Source organism: Passer montanus, unplaced genomic scaffold (genome assembly GCF_014805655.1).
Source record: "Passer montanus isolate IOZ18808 unplaced genomic scaffold, ASM1480565v1 scaffold17, whole genome shotgun sequence".
NCBI classification, from domain to species: domain Eukaryota; kingdom Metazoa; phylum Chordata; class Aves; order Passeriformes; family Passeridae; genus Passer; species Passer montanus.
The window spans coordinates 9308009-9328458 of record NW_024364270.1 but is presented as its reverse complement, the minus strand read 5'-3'; the positions used below and the strand labels follow the sequence as shown (position 1 = coordinate 9328458).

Genomic DNA, 20450 nt, shown 5'->3' with positions numbered 1-20450 from the left:
AGAGAATGGGAACCTGCGAAGATCCTCTCTTGACTGGGGCTTTGTAATTAAGATCTTGCGCTTCGCAGAGCTACTCCGGCTAAATGCAGTTTGAACGTCAGAAGTAGCTTAAACCGGATTCCGCATGTAAACAGTGCGGAGTTAGCAGAGCACATCTCCCGCGTGGCTGTGGTGCTTCTCGATGTGAAGTGCCCCTCGTGTGCACATGGCTCGGTGCTGCCCATTATACACAGCCCACTGGGAAAAGATGAGCCCTTCCTTCCCAGCGGTGCTTGACCTCGCTGTGATGGTAAGGTGTTACCGTGTGTGCTTGGCTGCCTCTTCGTGGTTTCCTGCAGTCAGACCAGGGTATTGCTGTTCTGGTAGTACTTTTCTAGTACCGTTGTTCTGGAAGTACTCCAGACTTCCTTTTCCATCTGAGACTGCTGAACTGTACAACATCTGGCTGTTTTATGTGTGCTTGATTCCCTGAGTCCAGAAAGTCTTGTGGTAACTAATGCCAAATCTATTTCACACATTTTGTAGATCCATGAGCTCAGCGTCTCACCACATGGATCATCTGTTTACTAAAACCACTGGTTTTAGTTGTTGACAACACATGAGAGAAGATGAAAAACGTTTCAATTAAATGATTCTCTCACAGTATGTATATACTGTGGAACATATTCTGTGCATAGGTTGTGCTCCCCTACCTTACTGTAGCTGGTCTCCCAACAAGTTGGATTCAGTTGTTCATGTACAATCCAATTATGTTTTGTCCTTTTGGATAAAATTTTAGGATTGATATTTTCTTGGGACCTTATTTTGTAAGTTAAGGGAAAAAGATGTATGATAGATGGAAGGTGGGAAAGGATTGACAGTAGTAAGTTTGTGTATTTGCTTTCAGAATAGTTTTGATTGTTGAGCATTTAAAACTTCTAAGTTTTACAACTCATTGCTTAAGAAAAATGAGTATGTTTAAGAACTCTGATCCTTAGACAAGTATGTTGCTTGTCAATTTGCAAATCAAATAGTGTTCAGTTAACTGAATAAATCAAAGTGCCAGAATTCTCTTTGTATTATCCTTTGCCATTACAAAAAAACAGAAAAGCGATAATGCATATAAGGTGCCATCCTTGTGAAGTCATGAATTGAATGTAATGCATGTTTTATGGTTAGCAAACATTGAAGAAATACAGTAAATACAGGGGACCTTTCAAGTAGTTCACATATTCAGAAAGGATGAAGGTAATTTTTATCCTCCTTTAAGCATACAGTTGTATTTCTGAGTCTGACAGCTCTTCTTTCAGAATGCTTAGGCATATTCATTTTGGAAAGTAATACAAGTTTCAGAATTTTATTAATGAAGGAGGTTTTCAGTTGTTGAGTCTTTAAACTGGTGAGTGAGGAATAGGGTGTGTGATGGATCAGCCCTCAAAATATTGTGCTCAGCGTACAGCGTTGCTGAAGTTATTGATTGAGCTTGATTTTTTTTTCTGTAAAATACATACCCCTGCTGTGTCATTAATTTTTTGAATAATACTGTATTTACTATTCTAGTTAGCTTTATTTCTTTCTTAATTTTTCTTAACCATTTGTGCTGTATTCATAATTTAGGGCAATAAGTAGATTAAAAATGTTCTGTTCTAAACATGGCAGAATTTACTTTTTGAAATATTGATCAGAAAGTCTAGAGACAGCTCCAAAGAACAGAATAATCCAAGATTTCCAATCCCTTCTGCCTTTTTCAGATACTGCATTGACTTCCAGGCATGAGAGAAATCACTGTGGCCCACAACAACCAGTAGGTAAGCAGTAGAAAAAACTTCCCACCACTTTCTGATGAGATTTTTCTCAGTTTCCAGGTTGAATAATATCCTTTGTCAATTTAAGTATTCTAATCAAAAAGAAATGATGTTTAATAGAATGTCAAGAAGTTGGTGCTTACAGTATCAAACTGAGAGTGTTGGTTGTGTTTTAAATACTAGAAATAATGATTTTTGTGTTTGTTCATTGGCATAAAAATACCACATTAAGAGATGGGAAAGAAAACAAAGATATTGAAGTTAAAATACAGGTTTCATGTGTGTCCTGATCTTGATGGATACTTTTAAGAATTCATTAAGTATGCATGGTGTAAGTCTTAACATAAAGAAAAAATGGTTTTATTATAGCCTCCTAGTTTGCAATAGATCAAGATGTGAACAGAATGTTAATCACTGTTACAGTTATTAGAATCATCTAGTGTGTTCAGTGGCCAGCCTCCATTAAATCATTTGACTTAAAATTTTTTTGCACTGATAATACCTCATAACTGTTATTTTAATCTTTGTTCCAGGAAAAAAAAAGTCATACCATCAATATGGCACCTGTTTTAGACTGGAGGAAGCTCATGAAAGTTGATCCAGATACTCTGCCTCGTCAAGAGGAGCTAGCGGACAGATTGCTGGATATCATGATCAAGGTGCTTGAGAAAAAGGGAACATGAGGGTTCTGTCATACCTTCTTCCCTAAACCATCTCTGGTCCTTCACACATGTGAAAGATTTTTTTTGTGTATTTCATTGATATTAGTGTAAAACCACTTCTGTCTCTTTTGTTAGGTTGATGGGAAAGACTTAAAAACTGAAGCTCCAGAAAAAATGATACAGCTTTTTAAAATTACTCAATCACTACTGAAGGTTTGTATTAAGGCTTACTTTCTTCAATTCTGCAGATGCATTTGTTTTGCTTTGTGGGCTTTTTGGCTTCGGGGTTTTTTGTTTGTTTGTTTGTTTGTTTTGGTTTGGTTTGTTTTTTTGTTTGGTTTTTTTTTTTTCTGTTTACATGGAAGCACCTTTTTTTCCCCTGTTCCTGAAAATATGCTTACTCCTAAGGTAATTTATATGCCAAATGTGTGCTTGCACCAGAGTACCTTCTTGAGTAGTTGTTGGAATTTAGTAGTGGGAAGTGAAGTGAATTGGAATAACATAGATAGATGGAAATTGCAAATAAATGTCTCAAAATTAATATGTTCTAAACATAAGGTCTATGGAACAATCTTTTAAATTATGGTAGTTGTAAATATTTATTCTTTGCTTGCTCTGCTTCTTTTCTCAGATGAAAGCTCAAGAGGTAGAACTGGCACTAGAAGAAGTTGAAAAAGCTGGGGAGGAGCAAGCCAAATGTGGTAAGCAAGCTTTTTTATGCTGTTCCTAAAAGATTTCTTAAGTGTGTTTTTAGGTTTTTGTTCTTGCTGTTTTGTGACTTTTTTTAAGGTTTAGAGAGCTGGACAAAATACCAACTGCTCTGAAGTCAGTTGCTTTAATGTATTGCTTTATGTGTATTTTTCCTTATTGGGTAATTCACTGTATCTGTTCTGTTTTAACAGAAAATAATTTTAAAACCAAGCTGATAAAACTTCAAAATGAATTAGAGGTATGTTTTAAATTTTTGTTAGTGTGTAAAGTGCTCTAGTGGGGTCTTTTAATTATTTTGTTTTAGACTAGTATTTAGTCTTGTAAAGTCATGAAGTAGCCCTGCATTTTGGCAAATGCTTTTTATTGTTTTTTGAATATGGAGCATCTTGGATGAATAGTTACTTGAGTTTTTCACACTTGAAAAATCCCATTTATTTTAGTCTTAGCATCTGATTTGGTTTTTTAGTTCTTTCTACTTGGAATATCTACTATATTTATAATGTTATTTTAATGCTCATAAGATGGCGCAAAAATGTGCTGGAGGTCGTGATACTCGTTTTTTGTGTGATGAGATCCACCAACTGGAAAAGGAATTGGAACAAAAAGAAAGACAGTTAACAGATGCAGAAAAGGAATTGGAAAAGGAGAAGAAAGTGAATGAACAGGTATGAAGGACTTGAGCTTGACATCTTTAGAAGCTGTCAAATATTTTGAAAAGTTGATGTTCTGAAAAAAGCATCTGAAATGTAAAAAAAAAAAAGACCGATGACATAGGATTGCTGTGCTTTTGTTTTTTTGTTTCTGGAGTTCTTTGTGTCAGTGATGCATATAAAGGTTTTCTGTCTTGTTTGTAGCTTGCTCTTCGAATTGAAGATGCTGAAAATGAAAACATCAGATTCAGGAAAGAGGTTAGCAAAAATTATTGCTGATTTACTGTATTTTCCACTTTTTAAATAAATATACTACTGTATTTCTCTTTTTATAATTTTTGGTGTGATGTTTAATTTTGGAACATTTCCTGTGTACTACTGCAGAGTAAATTTGTTGTACATCTGTTCCAATGAAACGTAGTTAATTGAGGTTAGGAAGTCTCTACATTTCAGTTTGAATAGTCCTACTGTGCATTAGCTTGGCCTGGATTTTGGGTTTTGAATTTTTAACATTTTTGTTAAATATTGTTTCCATGTAAATTTGTTTAATTATTGTCCTGGAGTAAAACCTTGATAATAATTGGTCAAAATACCCTTCTATATATGTGTATGTATATGTCTGCAGAGGTATAACAAAAGCTATTTTATTTTGTCTCTATATTGATTAATATTTAGTCTTCCAAAAGCAAAGCTAATTTCTAATATTTTTCATGCTTTGTTCTCTTGGTCTTTTTTTCTCCATTTTAATATGAAGAAAAAGCGCATAAAGAAAAAGGTGAGGCTTCTAAGACTTCTAAAAGCAGACTGTAGGAATTTGGATGGGTTTTGCGTGTCTTAGCTCTTTGTGTTAGCTCGCTAGAAATGCAACAAGTTTGTCTCTTAGAAATGGTTTTAATTTTGGATTGCTTTTTGTGCAGAATGAGCAATTGCGTCAGGATGTGGTTGACTATCAGAGGCAAATAGATTCTCAAAAAGAAGCAATTCCATTACGAAGAGGAGAGATATCTGGTTACACATCACAGCTGTCCAAAAGAAGCTCTGAGCTTGTCCAGTATTTGGATGAAATTCAGGTAAAAATCTATGCATTCTATTGAGTAGCTATTGGAGTTTTACTCACCATAGTGTCTCCCATGACACTATGTCAATTTACAGATAAAGTCATGTAGAGTAAGGGAATTCATAATAAGGAATTCAGTCATACATACAGTCTGCATCTCTGAATGGTAATGAAGTTGCTGACAGGGAGAGAGATATGTCTTATTTGCTGTTTGGATTTGTTGAAATTGATAACCTAGAGGGGAAATACTTTGTTCTGCGCTAATTTTGTATAAGACTTTCAAGTTTGTATTCAAGTATTAAGACAGGCACTTTCTAAAAGCAGTTTTTTCTTTATTTTTGCAGAATTTGACTGAAGCAAATGAGAAGTTAGAGATTCAAAACCAGGAAATGAGGAAAAACCTTGAGGAATCAGTGCAAGAAATGGAGAAGATGACTGATGAATATAGCAAAATGAAACTAATTGTGCAACAGTCTGATATTATTATGGATGAGTTAAGAAAAGAGAAAGATCGGTACAAATTTCAAGTAAGAACTGACTCATTATTTAGTATAATTAGGTTTCTACTGTGTTTTCATATTTTAGCTGAAGTTAAAACCTTCTATCCATGCAGCAAAACCACATACTCCTCTAAAGTAATGCTCTTTAAAAGTAGTGTAATCTTTGAATGTGGTACAGATTTTAAAATTTTACTGCAGGCCACACATTTTTTTTTTAATAGATTGTTAGTCATGCATTTTGTTCTCAAAAGTAATTCCCTTGCTGTTGTAATACTAATTTGTAAAGTATTAGGTGCTTGATGTAGTATGTTTGTATATATATACTGGTTAGGTCCAAACCTTTTTGTAATGTGATGTTCATCCAAATGGCATGTCTAGGTTCAGGATCTTTCAGACCAGCTGAAAGCAAAGAATGAGGAAGATGATCCACTCATGGCAGCTGTAAACGCAAAAGTTGAAGAATGGAAGGTATTTCTTAGTACTTTTAGAATCCTTTTTAGGAATGACTTCAAGTATTCTGATGGTATTTTATCTTCTTTTCAGAAAATCTTAGCTTCAAAAGATGATGAACTCCTAGAGTATCAGCAAATGTTATTTAACTTGGAAGAGAAAATGAAAATGGTCCAACTTGATGTAGACAGAAACAGTATACTGTCCCTTCAGCAGGTACAGTTCATGTGAGACATTGCACACATAGCTCACCATTTACTAAATATGCTATTGACCAAACATATATTTAGTCTTTTGTAGTTTGCGAATACAAAATACTTAATTTTGAGAATTAAGAGACAGGTTGATTCATTCCACTGCAAAGTTTGCTTAATAGATAATGTACAAAGGAAACTTCTCTATATGCATGTGTGTACAACCTGAACTCTTGGTAGCTGGCTCTGTTACTTTCATATTTATCTTTTCTAACTATTATGTAGTGTTTCTAAAATATGACTTTAGCTTCCACTAAATTTGTTGGTCAAGGAACGGTCTTACCTAGTATATTATTTTTTGTGTTCATTTGTCTCATCTCATTAACTCTGTGGTTCATTGTATGATAGAGCTAACTGAATTTGTGTATCTCTCATATTCAGGAAAAATTACATAGTTCTTCACGATTTTGAATGTCTCCACTTTCTTAAAGACCATAATCCCCTCCCTGACCCCCCAAAATAATATGGCCTATTAGTAATCTTGAAGTAGTCTCTATGGAAAGCATACTCTCTGATTCCAGGATGATTTCCTGCCTTGCTTCAGGTTTTTTAAGCAAATGTGTAATGGCATTTATGTTACATTTTGGGTTCTTGTAAACGGAGCAGTGTGGCGAGATGTATTTATGCAGATAGCTTCTCAAGAGAAAAACACCCTAAATTACAAATCAGCCTTAGGTATCAGAAGAGGAAAGCAGCTGAAAGTAACTTTGATAAGCAGTTGTTTGATTTTAGCTGATTAGATGGCTATACAGGCTGCTTTTTTTGAGAGGTGGGGGAAGGAGGGGCCATTATTAGCATGGCATTTTGAAATGTTTTGTGTAAATAAGCATGTATTTCAAGCAGACATTTAAAAATTAATTAAGTTACTTCTCAGGTTTTTACTCAAAATGAGCTTCAATGTGTGTTTATATTCTAAAGGGCCGTGTCTAGGTTTTTACAACTTTGCTAAGTTCTGTACTTTTAGGTTTCAAATGTGGTTATATTTGTAAGAAATCCTGTAAGTTGTTTTTCAGAATGTTGGTATAAAGTAAGGACCTTGAGATTTTTATGGTTTTATTATTATTGTAGCTTTTATTATTATTAATGCCTGTAAATTTTGTAAGTCTCTTTTTTATCTTTTACCACTTTTTTGTTAATCACAGAAAAAATAACATTAAGATTTCTATGTTGTTTCTGAAGTTCATGTACAAGTACAGAAATAGCATACATAGATGTCACTTCTATAGTCTGTGTGTATCTATGAATGTATATGCATCCAAAACAAGGTAGTATATGAATTTTGAAAAGTTAGATGCCTTGCTGAAAGGCTGTCTGCAATTCACGTGTCATGTATGATGGATTGTTAGTCTTTGCTATCTTCAACTTGTATCTCTCAGTTCCCAATGGCAATTGTTTATGCAGAGAATTGTTTATGCCAAGAAACCTGAATTATCCAAAACTTTTCCTCTAACACTGGCAAACTCTGAAAATACTGTTTCCATTTAAAGTCATTATACTAAAATGCTGCTGATTTTTTTGTGTTTGAGTGCTTTATTTTTACTTTCTTTTTTATTTTTCCTGCTTTGCATTTATATACCAAACTTCTAGATAATATCTGAACTCTCTGTTGTAAGTATAGCATATTTGATGTTCTAGAAATTGTTTTGTATTAGCTACATGTAATTTGTTCATTTCCCATGTGGTGTTCTGTATTGGTAGTTTGTCTGTCAGTAAAGAAGGATCCTTTAATGGAGTTTCTTTTTTTTTTTTTTTTTTTGCATGCATAGGGTGTGCAAGAGCGAGATGCTCAGATAAGATTGCTCACTGAGCAAGTTGAACAGTATACCAAAGAAATGGAGAAAAATGCATTAATTATTGAGAAATTAAAATATGATCTCCAAAAAGATAAAGGTAACATCACTGTTTTGTATTAATGTCAAAATCAGAAAAGTCAGAAATGACAAATTTACTTTACATTCTTTATTTTTTAGAAATAGAGGGAAAAATTCAGTATTTGAGCAATTTTAGTCTCTAATATTTTTTCTTAATTTTCTTTTATTAAACATTCATGAAGAGTTGAAATTTATCCAGATTACCTCAGTGGGTTTTATGGGTAATATAATTATATCTGATCTGTAAATTTAGAGCATGAAATATAAGGTCTGAGCTCCATGAAGAATTGAAAAGGAGTAATAGCTTTCAATTCCAAATAAATTCTGATGTCCTTTCTGTGCACTCACTTAGGATAAATATTGTTTGAAGAAAATGTTAGGGGGAAGAGAACCCAATCTCTTCTGTAGTGTCTTGTACTTTCCTAATTAAAAAGAGCAGGGAATTAAAATCTCCTTTATAATGTTTTCTGAAGTGTTTCTGTTTTGATTAATGGCAGATAGCAAGAATTCCTGGTTGAATTGTAAACATCAAAGTTTTTCTTTCCAGGTCACTCATCTCTTGCTCAGCCAAACCAAACTGGGGATATGCAAGAAAAGTTTAAAATGCTAGAAGAGAGAACTATGGAGGCTGAGAAATCAGCAGAATTGGCAGAAGCACATGCCAGAGAAAAAGACCAAGAACTTGTTGAGACTTTGAAAAGAATGAGAGACTATGAACTGGTAAACAGTTTGGCAGAGTGGAGAGGGTATTAATCATATTTTTAGGAGATTGTTTTGTCCTCCCATATTTATTTAATTGTTCTAGTTAAGAAGAAATAAATTTCTTTGGTGCCCTTCCTTATTGAACAGTAATTGGATGCTCAAGGTATGATTCTTCAAAGGATCATATAGTTGGAGGACTCACTTTTGAAATATGCAAGCTCCTCTGTAGTCAAGGACAGATTTACAGGATCTGCTTTTTATTCAGTAACTGTTTTCACTAAGCATACTGCAGAAAAGTGATAGAGGTTGAAAAACACTTTTTTCTTGTCTGTGTAATGATGAAAGAAAGATTCATGATTTATTTTAGTAAGTCTTCTATTGGTTGTTTTGTTCTTACTTCCTGTGTGGGGTTTTTACAGGGAATATATGGTTTGGAAGAAGCTGTTGCTGAAATAAAAGATTTAAGAAAGCAAGTCAAAATACGAGAACATGAGATTGAATCATTAATTAAGGAAGTCAATCAACTTGAACTTAAAATAAATGATCTTCTTGATGAAAATGAAGAACTCAGAGAGCGCTTAGGTATGCTATATCCAGTACATGTTCAATTATTTGTTGCGTAAAAATTGAAATGGGATTCTGTAATGGAAATTTTTTACTGTACCAAGTCACTGGAAATAATTTGTTATATTCTGCTAATATTTCCAAGTAGTTTTAATTAGTTTGGACAAACTGTATGATTGAACTTGGCTTACAGGTTCCTTTGAGTGAACAAAGTGGGAGAATAGGTTCTCCACTTTTTTTTTGGTTTTGATTCCTCTTCGATCATGCACCACCTAATAAACTTCACAATATGGTACCTGGAAAGCATAACGTCCTGAAGTTGTAATGCTAGATGAAACACACAGAGAAAACTTCAGATTGGCTTATTTTTAAATAAAAGAATTTAAATGTAAATAAATTTAATTTTAGGTGCCACTTTATTTTATTTTGGGTTTTGAGTATCTGAGGTAAAATTAAGCTTTCTAATGCTCTTAATACATGGAGTATAAGATGTGTGTTTGTGTTATGTATATATATATTTTTATAGATTGTTGAAATACAATCAACTATAAACAAATTATTTTTTAACTCTACTTCTCTAGTTATGTTTTCACATAAATTAACTGCGTTAACTAACATTAATGTTCCTCCTTAATATGTGACTGTGATCTGTTTTGTTTTAGGTCTTGAGCCAAAGACAATGATTGATTTAAATGAATTCAGAAACAGCAAAGCACTGAAGCAGCAGCAATATAGAGCTGAAAACCAGATTCTTTTGCAAGAGGTAACTGATAAATCCTGGTTTTGTGTAAGAGCTAGATAATGCATTTGAACAAAATGGAATACTGATCTGTGAATAATAATATACAGATTGAAAGACTAGAAGAGGAAAGAATTGAACTGAAAAAACACATTCGTAAGTTGGCTCAGGAGAAAGGAAGAAGAGTTTCAACAATAGGTAGGATGTTTTTGATATAAACTGTACTTTCAGAAACATTCTGTTTATACTTAAGCATAAAAATTCTGTTTATAGTTAATATAGCTATGTTATACTTACTCATTTGTTTAAATTAAAGAGCTTAATACATTGCATTGAATCTATAGGAAGAGATGAGTGGTTTTGGATTTCCTGATCTTACAGCCCAGTATCTTCTTGAGTTGTGATGACTTGTAATACATCTCTGGGTCTTCTGTTTTTGCCTTGCAATAGGTGTAGGATGATATTCCCAAAATTTCCAGTAAATCTACATAATTCATGCATTTCAAAATTCTTAAAATTTCAATTCCATGCCACTCATGGTACCATAATGCTCAGGTGAAAAGGTAGAAAACTATAACTCAGATATAATAAATGGAGTGTATTTTTTTATTGTAGACCAATTAAAATTTCCTAATAATTGCTTTTATTAGGAATTTTTACTTCTGCTTGCATTTAGGGTTGGATGCTGATAATATGCAGATGACTGATAGCTTTACTGAAGAGAAGGGAAAGAATTCGAGGAGATTTGATTTCTTGAACAATCATGGCACTGCTGAAGTAGAAGCAAAGGTAGGTTCATAAAGGAAGTTTATGAACATTTCTTGTTCTCTTTCAAACACTAAAACCACGTATTTTGTAAATATTTTTAAAATACTTATCTAGGGGCTTTTATTAACTGCTTTTAAAAAATCCCAAAATTAATGATTTGTAACTTTTTTTAGAAAACTAGTGAATATATAGTGAATGTTCTATATTTTCTGTAAATACATCCTAGCAGCTCATGTAATGTGGAATGGAGAAACATACTTGCAGATAGAATAGCACCAGCTGAAATTCCTAAGGCAGAGAAAAATATAGCTGAAAACAGAAAGGCTGTGGGAAATCTTCTTAGAAAAACTTCAGGCATACATGAGAATTCAGATCACTTGGAAAAAAAAACAAATACCTTTTTCAGTTCATTTAGGTTCTAAGCCTGTGAGATAGAGTGGCAACTAGTTAAACACAAGTGTAATTTTGAAGCTCTTGGTGTTTTCATATTACTAGAGCTATAAATTACAAAGCCTCACAGACTTCTGGTTTGTACCAGACCACTATTCCAGCTGCTGCATGACCCAAGAGTACATAATATGCTATGGACAGTGTTACATGGGATAGACCTCATGTAACTATTCAAGTGAATCCATTTCTGTTCCTATTTAGGCAAGAAAACAGTATGTGGATGGGGAAATTTTCTTGAATGCCAATTTCAAATTTGAAAATGTCTGGGACTAAAATATTAAACTGCTAAAATTAGATTCTGCATATTTTTTTGTCTAGGAGAAACTTTTTTTTTTTTTTTTTAGAATGAATACCTTGCAACTGAATTACGTGAGAGAGAGAGAGATTTGGAGAAGAACAGGACTGTAATGGCCAAATTTCAATCTAAATGTAAGTTGCAACCTGTTTTAAAACTAGGGAACATTATCAGGTACCTGTAGATAGTTTGCTTATTTAGTTGTCCTGTTTCTATAATTGTGATCATAAATATCTGACTAGTAAAAGAAATCTTGTGTTTATATTAGTGTATATCCTTGTAAATGTGTAAATATACATACATGGTGTTACCAAACTAATGATAGTACAGGAAACATAGTTTATTCACACTAAATATGTTAAAATATTATCTCATGGTTTTCCTTCTTGATTCAGACCTGGTGAAGTCTTTAAGTGTGTGAGTAATCCCACTTGTAGCAATTATACAACTTCTGTGCTTGTAGGGCTTTTCTGACTGAAAGGAAGTATTGGGGAATTAGAGTCACTTGCTGCTTACATATATGTCTATGTTAGCTGAAGTGCACTGTTTGAAAACTCAGAAATAAAAATAATTCTAATTTCTCTGGACAAGAGGCTTAATTTTTTTCCCCAAGAAGATGTGAATTTTTAAAATTCTTTTTGAATTTTCAAAATAGACTTGGTGAAACCACTCAAGTTTTTGCAGCTCACTCCTGGGCGTTCAGGATGATTAGCAATATTGTTTGAGTGCAGAGAATGTCCTGACAGGTTTGTTGCGTTTTTTTTCAGTTTTCAAGCTTCTCATTTTGTGTTGGAAATTGGAATTTCATTGAGAAACTACAGGTGGTACGAGTCTTGAGACTCCATGACAGCCACATAATTTAAATGCTCCTTTTTTCTTATTCTGGAGAGGGAATTCAGGCAATTCCTAGATACCTCATTGTTACACTCAGACATTTCCAGTACAGCCATGTTTCTGAACTGGCAAAGGTCAGACAGGCTACTAAAGAAGTTTAAAGGGAAGTAAACATTGAAGACTGAAAGGTTCGGTGAAGTAAATTGCGTACCATGAAGCATTTAATTTTTTTTTCTTTTTTTATATTTCATCACTGAGATACATGTCCCAGATATTCCTAGCAGCTCTTGATTTTAATTTCATAATTGTTTATGTCTATATGTATGTATAACGTGAACATTTGTTTAATTTATCGAATCATTCTTTTAATTTATCAAGAATCATGATGAAATGTCTTAGGAAACCTTAAATCATTTTTTCAGTGCTTTTTAACAGATTTACAACTTTTATTACAGTAAAAGAGTTATCAGAAGAGAATAAACAGCTTGAACAAGGAATGAAAGAAATATTGCAAGCCATCAAGGAAATGCAGAAGGATTCTAGTATGAAGGGAGGAGAAACAGCCTTAATAATCCCTAGTCTGGATCGCTTAGTTCATGTAAGCTTGCCTTCTAAATTATTATTTAGCTTTGTAGGATTTACAGGGATAAAATGTAATGCTTTTTGCTAGTTTCATGTAGTCTACACTTGAGGATTCCAGTTTACCCTGAAAAAATTAAAGCTTTTCTACACTTTTTCTTTGTTTTGTTAATTAACTACTGCATTAGGCAATGGAGTCAAAGAATTCAGAGGGGACCTTTGATGCTAGTGTACACTTGAAAGCCCAGGTTGACCAGCTTACAGGACGAAATGAGGAATTGAGACAGGAGCTAAAAGAGACTCAGAAGGAGGCAACAAGTTTGTCTAATCAGCTGGCAAGTGCCAATGAAAAGGTATATAATTTATTTTATATAATTTATTTTCAACTTTAAAAGTGGCTGTTCTGATAATTTAGAACAATCCACATGATCTATAAGACAATGAATTCAGCTTATTGAACAGTGTCATTGTACAAATCTTACTGAAATTTATGTAGTGGACCTACTAATTTGTCCTTTTTAACTTCAGATCTTACTCTTGTTGTTATTTTATCCTTGCAATACTCCATCATGTTAAATAAACACCAAGCATGCCTATCTTCTGAGGAGAGCTGTGTCCAAAAATGCTCACAGATCTACTTCTTCAGAAAAGCCAGGAGTCTTACATTTTTTATTTATAAATATGTAACAGCAATTAAGTGTTAGAAAGGATGAGTCATTCTTTAAAGTCCTATATCTTGTTTTAAGTTGTACAATTTATTCAGTGGAATGGTTCTTCCAGGGAAGGAGTGATTAATGAAATACTATCTTACAAGAAGCTAAAGTTAAATTTGCCTTTTATCACAGCTTTGGTGATAAACTAATCCTCTAAAATAGTGTTAGAAATGAAAAGGCAAAGATTTGTTTAGAAAAAACTGTCAAATTACCACTGCAATAATTCTTTCCAAACCTCATCTTACTAAAGGAGTAGGAATATTTTAAACAATTGTGAATAAAACTGTGATATTATGTGTAGTTGCCCTGATTGCTGGGGTAATTTGATAAATTTGGATTAATTTATTATGCATTTATTGATTTATGCAATCACAGCATTTTTAAAGGATATTTTAAGGAGTATTAGAGTGTTTTAGAATATAAGGGAAAATTTTTGTGTTTTATGTTGATAACTGCTGATGTAGCAATATATAATATATAATTTTTCATAATTTTTAAAAATCTAATAGCAAGAGCTACTTCTTTATGACATTTTTGTATCCTGTCTTTAGATTGAACAAATGAAAAATGAAATTTGCTTACTACATCAGTCAGAAGGTGCCAATATTGTGTTTCAAGCAGTGAATCTTCCAGAAGGAATGGCTCCTTCAAGTGTTAATACAATTAATTCTCTGAACGAATATTTAATACATCTTACACAGGTAACTCATATATTCCTTGAAATAAAGAGTATTTGTAACATGTATCTAATTCCTTTCAAGTCCAGTAGAATGTCATGTATGGACATGAGAGATGTCTCCAAAATTATTTTGGTGTTCTAATATCTACTAAACTCTGGGATATTCTGTAATTTAAAGCTATAAGTATTTTGATGTGCTGTAAGCCTGAAAGGTAATAGGTAACTAAATTTTGGACAGCAATTCAGATTTTTTTTGTTTCAAATCTGAATTTTGATCTAAATATTTGCCCACTCTTCCTTCTACTTCCACAGTTACACTCTTTCTATGAGAACCTCTCTCTTACTGCTGTCTGGATTCCACACCTGAATCTGCATGTGCAAATCCTACTTGAAAGTTTTTCCCTATATAGCCAAGGTCTCTAGTAATTTACTATATGATTTTTCATTCCGTTATTTGTCAAAAATACATCAACAATTGTAAATAAAGGCATAAATACATTGAAACCAATTCCAGTGGTTCCCATGGGAAGCATAGCAAATAGGCATATAGTAATGAAGAACTATTTCAGAATTGGAGTAAAAAAAGTTACCTTTTATTATTGTTAATTTATAATTTTCCATCTTTGATAATTTTATAATTTTTTTCATTAGAATATACTTTTTCAGCTCTGTATGCTTATAAAGTAGAAGAGTATTTGAGAAAATGAGAAGAAAATGCCACTTGCCAGTTAGACATTCAGTTAGTATTCCTTGTGAGCTAGTTACAGGTCATAGTGTTTTGAACTTCAAGGGCTGAAGCCTGCAGTGCAGTTGTGCTCTCCTTCACACTGATCAGTGTGAATGCTGAAGCTTATTGGATTTTTTCATCTGTTGCTTCTAAAGAAAATGCATTTTTCATATTCATAGTTCACACAGTTCATGGCAGAAGCGTCTGTCATGAAAACACAAAGGACTACCATTTTGATTAAATTGCTAGTGTCATGTTTAAAACCTACATTAATAATTTCTGTATTTTTATTTGAAAAATAATAACTAGGAACTGGAAAACAAAGAAAAGTTGCTTAAACAATTAGAAGATGCAGTGGAGGACTACAAACGAAAATTTGCCGTAATTCGTCATCAACAAGGCTTGCTGTATAAAGAATATCAAAGGTATTGCTCTCTTTTCTGAATTATGAAAGTTCAATTATCTAAATATTTAACAGTCTTGAAACAAAATTTGCTGCTCTGTTGAAGTAGTTCTTTGGCTAATGTCATAAGTGTTGCCATGTTTGGATATGGACTCCATACATTTTCTTTAGTCCTGTAAGGATTCAGAAAACTCCTACAAAACTGTCTTCTGCTGGACTCTTCTCATTTTGCATGTTTTATCATGAGGATTGCATTGTGCTTTCTGCATCTAATATCTTGCACTTTACTAGAACCTGGTATGATGTTTATTAGCCTAATTTTCTTTTGCTTTCAAGTATGGGGTCTAATCGGCTTTTGGGAGTGGAGAGGAGGGGAGGGAAAAAAGCAAACTGCTGTCCAAATACAGTCAGAGATCTCTGAAAATTTCAGGTTGTTGGGATTTTGTGGTTGGTTTCAAAATTGCTTTTGAAGTTACAGTTTTAAAAATCATCAACTCTTTAATTATAATAAATGAAGATTTGGTACTGTTTTAGTCAAAAGGAAAGCTGGCAAAAAGAATCAGAAAATATTAAAAAGGAAATGAAAAAACTAGAAGAGCAAAAAGAGGAGGATGCTACGAAAATAAAGGCATATTCTGTAAGTAATTTTGTTACTTTCAATTTTCAGAAATATTTTAGGACATAGAACAGAGGTTTTAATACACTGCTCTAGTTTGTTAGATGGGGAAAATGTGTACACACACCTCTTGTGCCTGTCCCAGGGTGCTGTGTATGTATGGGGGTGCTCCAGTGTTGTGTGTGCCTGTTGGCCTTCCTGCAGTCTGGTAACCCAGGCAATGGGGAGAAACCTGGTGAGGTGTGTAGGTCCCTAATTGTTGCCCTTAGTACCCCCAGAACATCATCTGGAGTGCTGAGGTGTGGTGTCCATCAGGGAAGAGTCACTCACAAATGTGTAGAAGATACAGGGACAGTGGAGAGGCTTCTGGAGCTGAGCAAGGTTATGAGTGCTGCATTATAACCCTTTCTGCCCCTGCTGTTAGAAGTTTTTATGCTTTTTTTATGCCAGTTTCTGAGCTGACAACTTTATTTGAAGTCTTATTTTATGGTTACTCTTCGGTCTGGTTAATGGTGATCTTTCTGTTGAACATTATCAGTTTTGAGCAAATGCCTTTTAAGGAAGTCTTGGTTATTCTGTTCACACGCATTCTTTATACCCACACTGCTCTCTGAGCAGCAGTTGTTACCCAGGCTGTTTGATTGGGAGGAGGAGCATGCAGACAAGCACTTGGAAAACACATTAGTTTACACTAAGTATTGAGGTTATTACTTTCAGCTGTGTCTTATTATATGTATCTGTTAATGTATATGAATCAGTTTTTCAGAAAAACAGGAAACAATTCATCTTTTTTTACACGTGCATGCAAACACATGTGTGCACACATACACATAAATGTTACTAAAGAAGGGATCCTGTGGTTTTTTACTTTACAAGTACAGGTTTGATCTTCAAAGTAGGAGGTTACTAGGGTTTGTTTGGAACCTCAGGACTTCTGTTTTGTTCAGAAAATTGTTCTAATGCATTTTTTTATTCTAGTATAAATGGGAAGACTGATGACAGTGAATGCAGAGAACCATTCTTGTTCTAAATTTTGAAAGTGCCAGCATTAATTAAAATTCCAGTTAGTCAGTCAAATGTACTTAGCTACTGGTTTTGAAGATCCATTTTTTTCTTAGAATACTGTATGTTTGAGCATATGTTGAGTGTGTGTATATATTTTATTAGCAAAAAGAAATTATTTCAGACAAATTAATGGAATTTTTCCACCTAGATTAAAAAATATACAAGAAATTAATTGTGGTTTACCATATTTCTGTACAAAGGTCTTGTTAAAATATGTTTTACAGAATTTACTCGATGCACTTCAGATGGATCCTGATGAAACAAAGAAAGTACTTGCAGAAAATAATAGAAAAATAACTGTTTTACGAGTTAATGAAAAATCACTAGCAAGGCAGTGTACCACTTTACTTGAAATGGAGCGGCACCTCAGAAAAGAAAATGATAAACTAAAGGGTGAAATAACACATATGGAGACTGCAGTTACAGGGAAGATTGGAAACTTGCAGCGATTCAAGGTATAGTTTATAGTAGTAATAGCACACATTTTTTATTTTTACACTTGGGAAAGAAATACCCTTTGTTTTTAAATGGAGTTATTACTAGTTTCTTGAATGTATTTTCCAAAAGCTTTCTAATTGCTATTACAAAACTTGTAGAAATATTGATTGTATTTATATAAGTACTGACCTGGACAAGCTCAGTAAATGGGTCCATGTGAATCTCATATGGTTTAACAAGACCAAGTGCAAGGTGCTGCACTTGGGTCAGGGCAACCCCTGGTACCAATCCAGGAGAATGAACAGATGGAGGGCAGCCCTGCTGAGAAGGACTTGGGGGTGCAGGTGGATGGAAGGCTGGACATCACCCAGCCCACTTGCAGCTCAGAAAGCCAAATGCGTCCTGGGCTGCGTCAAAAGCAGCGTGACTGCTATGAGAGAAGTGGGATTGTTCAGACTGGAAATGAGGAAGTCTCTTTGATGTCCTAAATCTGGCCCTCCAGAATCTGGAGGGAGCCTACAAGAAATATGGAGAGAGACTTCTGACAATGGTATATGGTGACAGGAGAAGGGGGACAGGCTTCAAAGGGGAGAAAGTAGATTTAGATTAGATATTAGGAAGAAATTCTTAGCTATGAGGGTGGTGAGGTACTGGCACAGGTTGCCCAGAGAAGCTGTGAATGCCCTGTCCCTGGTAGCATTCAAAGCCAGGCTGGATGGGGCTATGCATAACCTAGTCTAGTGGAAGGTGGTTTGGAACTAGATGATCCTCAGGGTGCCCTTCCAACTCAAACCATTCTATGATTCTGTGATCATCATATGAAATCAAATCTTAACTTTTGGCCTTACAGGTTCCTGGGGCCTGTATTAATTTTACAAGATATATTTTGACAGTGCCTTGAGAGGCAACTGTTAATAAAATTACCCAGAGACTTAGAATATCAGAGAAGTTTTGTCAATGTTTGTTGCTGGTATTTTTTGAAGATAAACAGTAATTTAGAAAAATAAACTAATGTCTAAAGCACTGTATTAACTATTACTCTTTTTACGTGGAGTAATTTTATATTTAAATTCCTAGGCGATCTTAGTAACCTATTGTGTTGATTGTTTTCATAGGAGATGGCTTGCTTTAAGATTGCAGCTCTGCAAAAAGTGCTGGACAGTAGTGTGCCATTGTCTGAGCTAGAAGTGGCCAATAAGCAGTACAATGCATTAACTGCTAAATACAGAGAGATGTTACAAAAAGATAATTTGCTTGTGCAACGGACAACAAACATGGAACACATGGAGGTAATGTTTGTGTTACATTTTAAACCTAAGGGGAAAAATGGGCAGACAGAAAAGCATTTTGTTGTGGTTCTTTGTTTATTTGTTTGTTTGCTCTTTAAATTAAGCTTTGGATATGTTCTTTCAGAAATTTTTCTTAGTTCTTTGATTACTAAAATGAGACTGACAGAAGGAATATTTGCTATCATCTTCAGTTTTGGAGGTCATAAGGAAAGTAGAATTAATGTAAACAATTTGAAAGGTTTCTCTCAAAGTATGTGCTCTTACTAATTCCCAGTTTTCACAGGAATGAAATGGTAGTTCCAAAAAGAGTAAAGCTTTGGAATTTTACTTACATAAAAGAAGGCAAAGATTGTTCATTATGTGCTTGCAAAATATTGTGGGTACTACAAATATTTAACTCTTCTTGTGAAACTTTTATTCTGAAGTAGAAGGGACTTTCTTCTCAAGAACTGTGAAGTTGGCTTCAAAAGTGGCTACTCCCACTTTTCACAGGCAGTAAAGAATGAAGGACTCCTATGTCTATTTTATGGAATTTTGTGTGTATGAAAACTTGCATTACCTATTTCAGCAACTTCATAGAGGTAGAGAATAATATATAAACTAAAAATGTGTCCAAAACACTAAAATAGAAAATTAATATTAAGTATTTAATTAGTTTTATTGGTTAATGTGAAATTTGTATTTCCATTTGGACGAGTGAAGGAACATTTACAAAGTAACATTTGGCATCACATTAGATGCCTAAAAGAGCTAAAAGAAATGTGATCTGTCTCAAAGAGGTATTTATGTGCAATGTGAAGTGTTCTTTGTGGGATGAAGTAATCTTCCAGAAGTACTTCTTTCCCACTGTTAATGAGGTGCGTAGTATGACAAAGATTTTTCTCATCTAATTTTAGCTGTAGGAATCACAGTTGGTGGTAATAATTATTCACACTATTCACTAGCTGTGACAGTAAGATACAGAGCACAAAGACTAATATTTTTACACTTTACAAGCATATACACTTTACAAACATATAGTCTTCGTATATGTAGGTTATGGTCACACACAAGATCTGTCAATCTGAAAGATTTTGTAGATATTAAACATGAAATCTGCTACAATTAAACAGTTTGCTGTTATGTTGCAACTTTTCTGTCATATAGCGTGAGAATGAATCCTTGAAAGAACAGATAACTTCATTGAATAAGGAACTGGAGATCACAAAAGAAAAACTTCACACTGTAGAACAAGCATGGGAGCAGGTTACTAAACTGGGCAAGTATGAAAGTTACATTGCAACATTAAACACAAAATGGTATATCCTGTATAAAAGTAATATTTTAAAATTGATGTGTCTTAAAATAATGAAAATTTTAAAAAACATAACTATTTTATGTCTTTCAGTAATGATGTCTATTTTTGTGCTGAATTTTTTTGTTTATAAGTTTAATTTGACTAAAAGCAAGTTCAGTATTTTTTTCATTAAACTTTTCCACTTTGACTTTCCTGGGTTACTGGGTCAAGGGTTTAAAAGCTTTTAACGCAACATCACCTGAACTTTTTTTTCTTAGTATGTTCTAACTTGATTGTTAGTCATAGTGTTTCAGAGTTTGTCAAGAAAGGAAGTTTGTTTTGCTGGTTTCATGCCTTGTAACAAAGTATTCTTT

General features: G+C 33.8%; 1 protein-coding gene across 2 annotated transcripts in view; it reads left to right on the top strand.

The window, feature by feature from the left end:
- CEP290 (centrosomal protein 290) overlaps positions 1–20450 on the top strand; it is a 47626-nt gene that overhangs the window by 571 nt on the left and 26605 nt on the right. For both annotated transcript variants that reach the window (XM_039704020.1, XM_039704019.1), the window contains exons 2-27: positions 1731–1787; positions 2318–2443; positions 2582–2659; positions 3078–3147; positions 3349–3395; positions 3679–3822; positions 4012–4065; positions 4725–4877; positions 5209–5391; positions 5743–5832; positions 5908–6030; positions 7835–7958; positions 8487–8659; positions 9061–9223; positions 9868–9968; positions 10055–10142; positions 10621–10733; positions 11507–11591; positions 12747–12889; positions 13059–13223; positions 14135–14284; positions 15299–15414; positions 15927–16029; positions 17298–17528; positions 18627–18800; positions 19947–20058. In XM_039704020.1, the coding sequence (XP_039559954.1) occupies positions 2342–2443; positions 2582–2659; positions 3078–3147; positions 3349–3395; positions 3679–3822; positions 4012–4065; positions 4725–4877; positions 5209–5391; positions 5743–5832; positions 5908–6030; positions 7835–7958; positions 8487–8659; positions 9061–9223; positions 9868–9968; positions 10055–10142; positions 10621–10733; positions 11507–11591; positions 12747–12889; positions 13059–13223; positions 14135–14284; positions 15299–15414; positions 15927–16029; positions 17298–17528; positions 18627–18800; positions 19947–20058 (3085 nt within the window). In that variant the 5' untranslated portion in view covers positions 1731–1787; positions 2318–2341. The remainder of the gene's footprint in view (positions 1–1730; positions 1788–2317; positions 2444–2581; positions 2660–3077; positions 3148–3348; positions 3396–3678; positions 3823–4011; positions 4066–4724; positions 4878–5208; positions 5392–5742; positions 5833–5907; positions 6031–7834; positions 7959–8486; positions 8660–9060; positions 9224–9867; positions 9969–10054; positions 10143–10620; positions 10734–11506; positions 11592–12746; positions 12890–13058; positions 13224–14134; positions 14285–15298; positions 15415–15926; positions 16030–17297; positions 17529–18626; positions 18801–19946; positions 20059–20450) is intronic.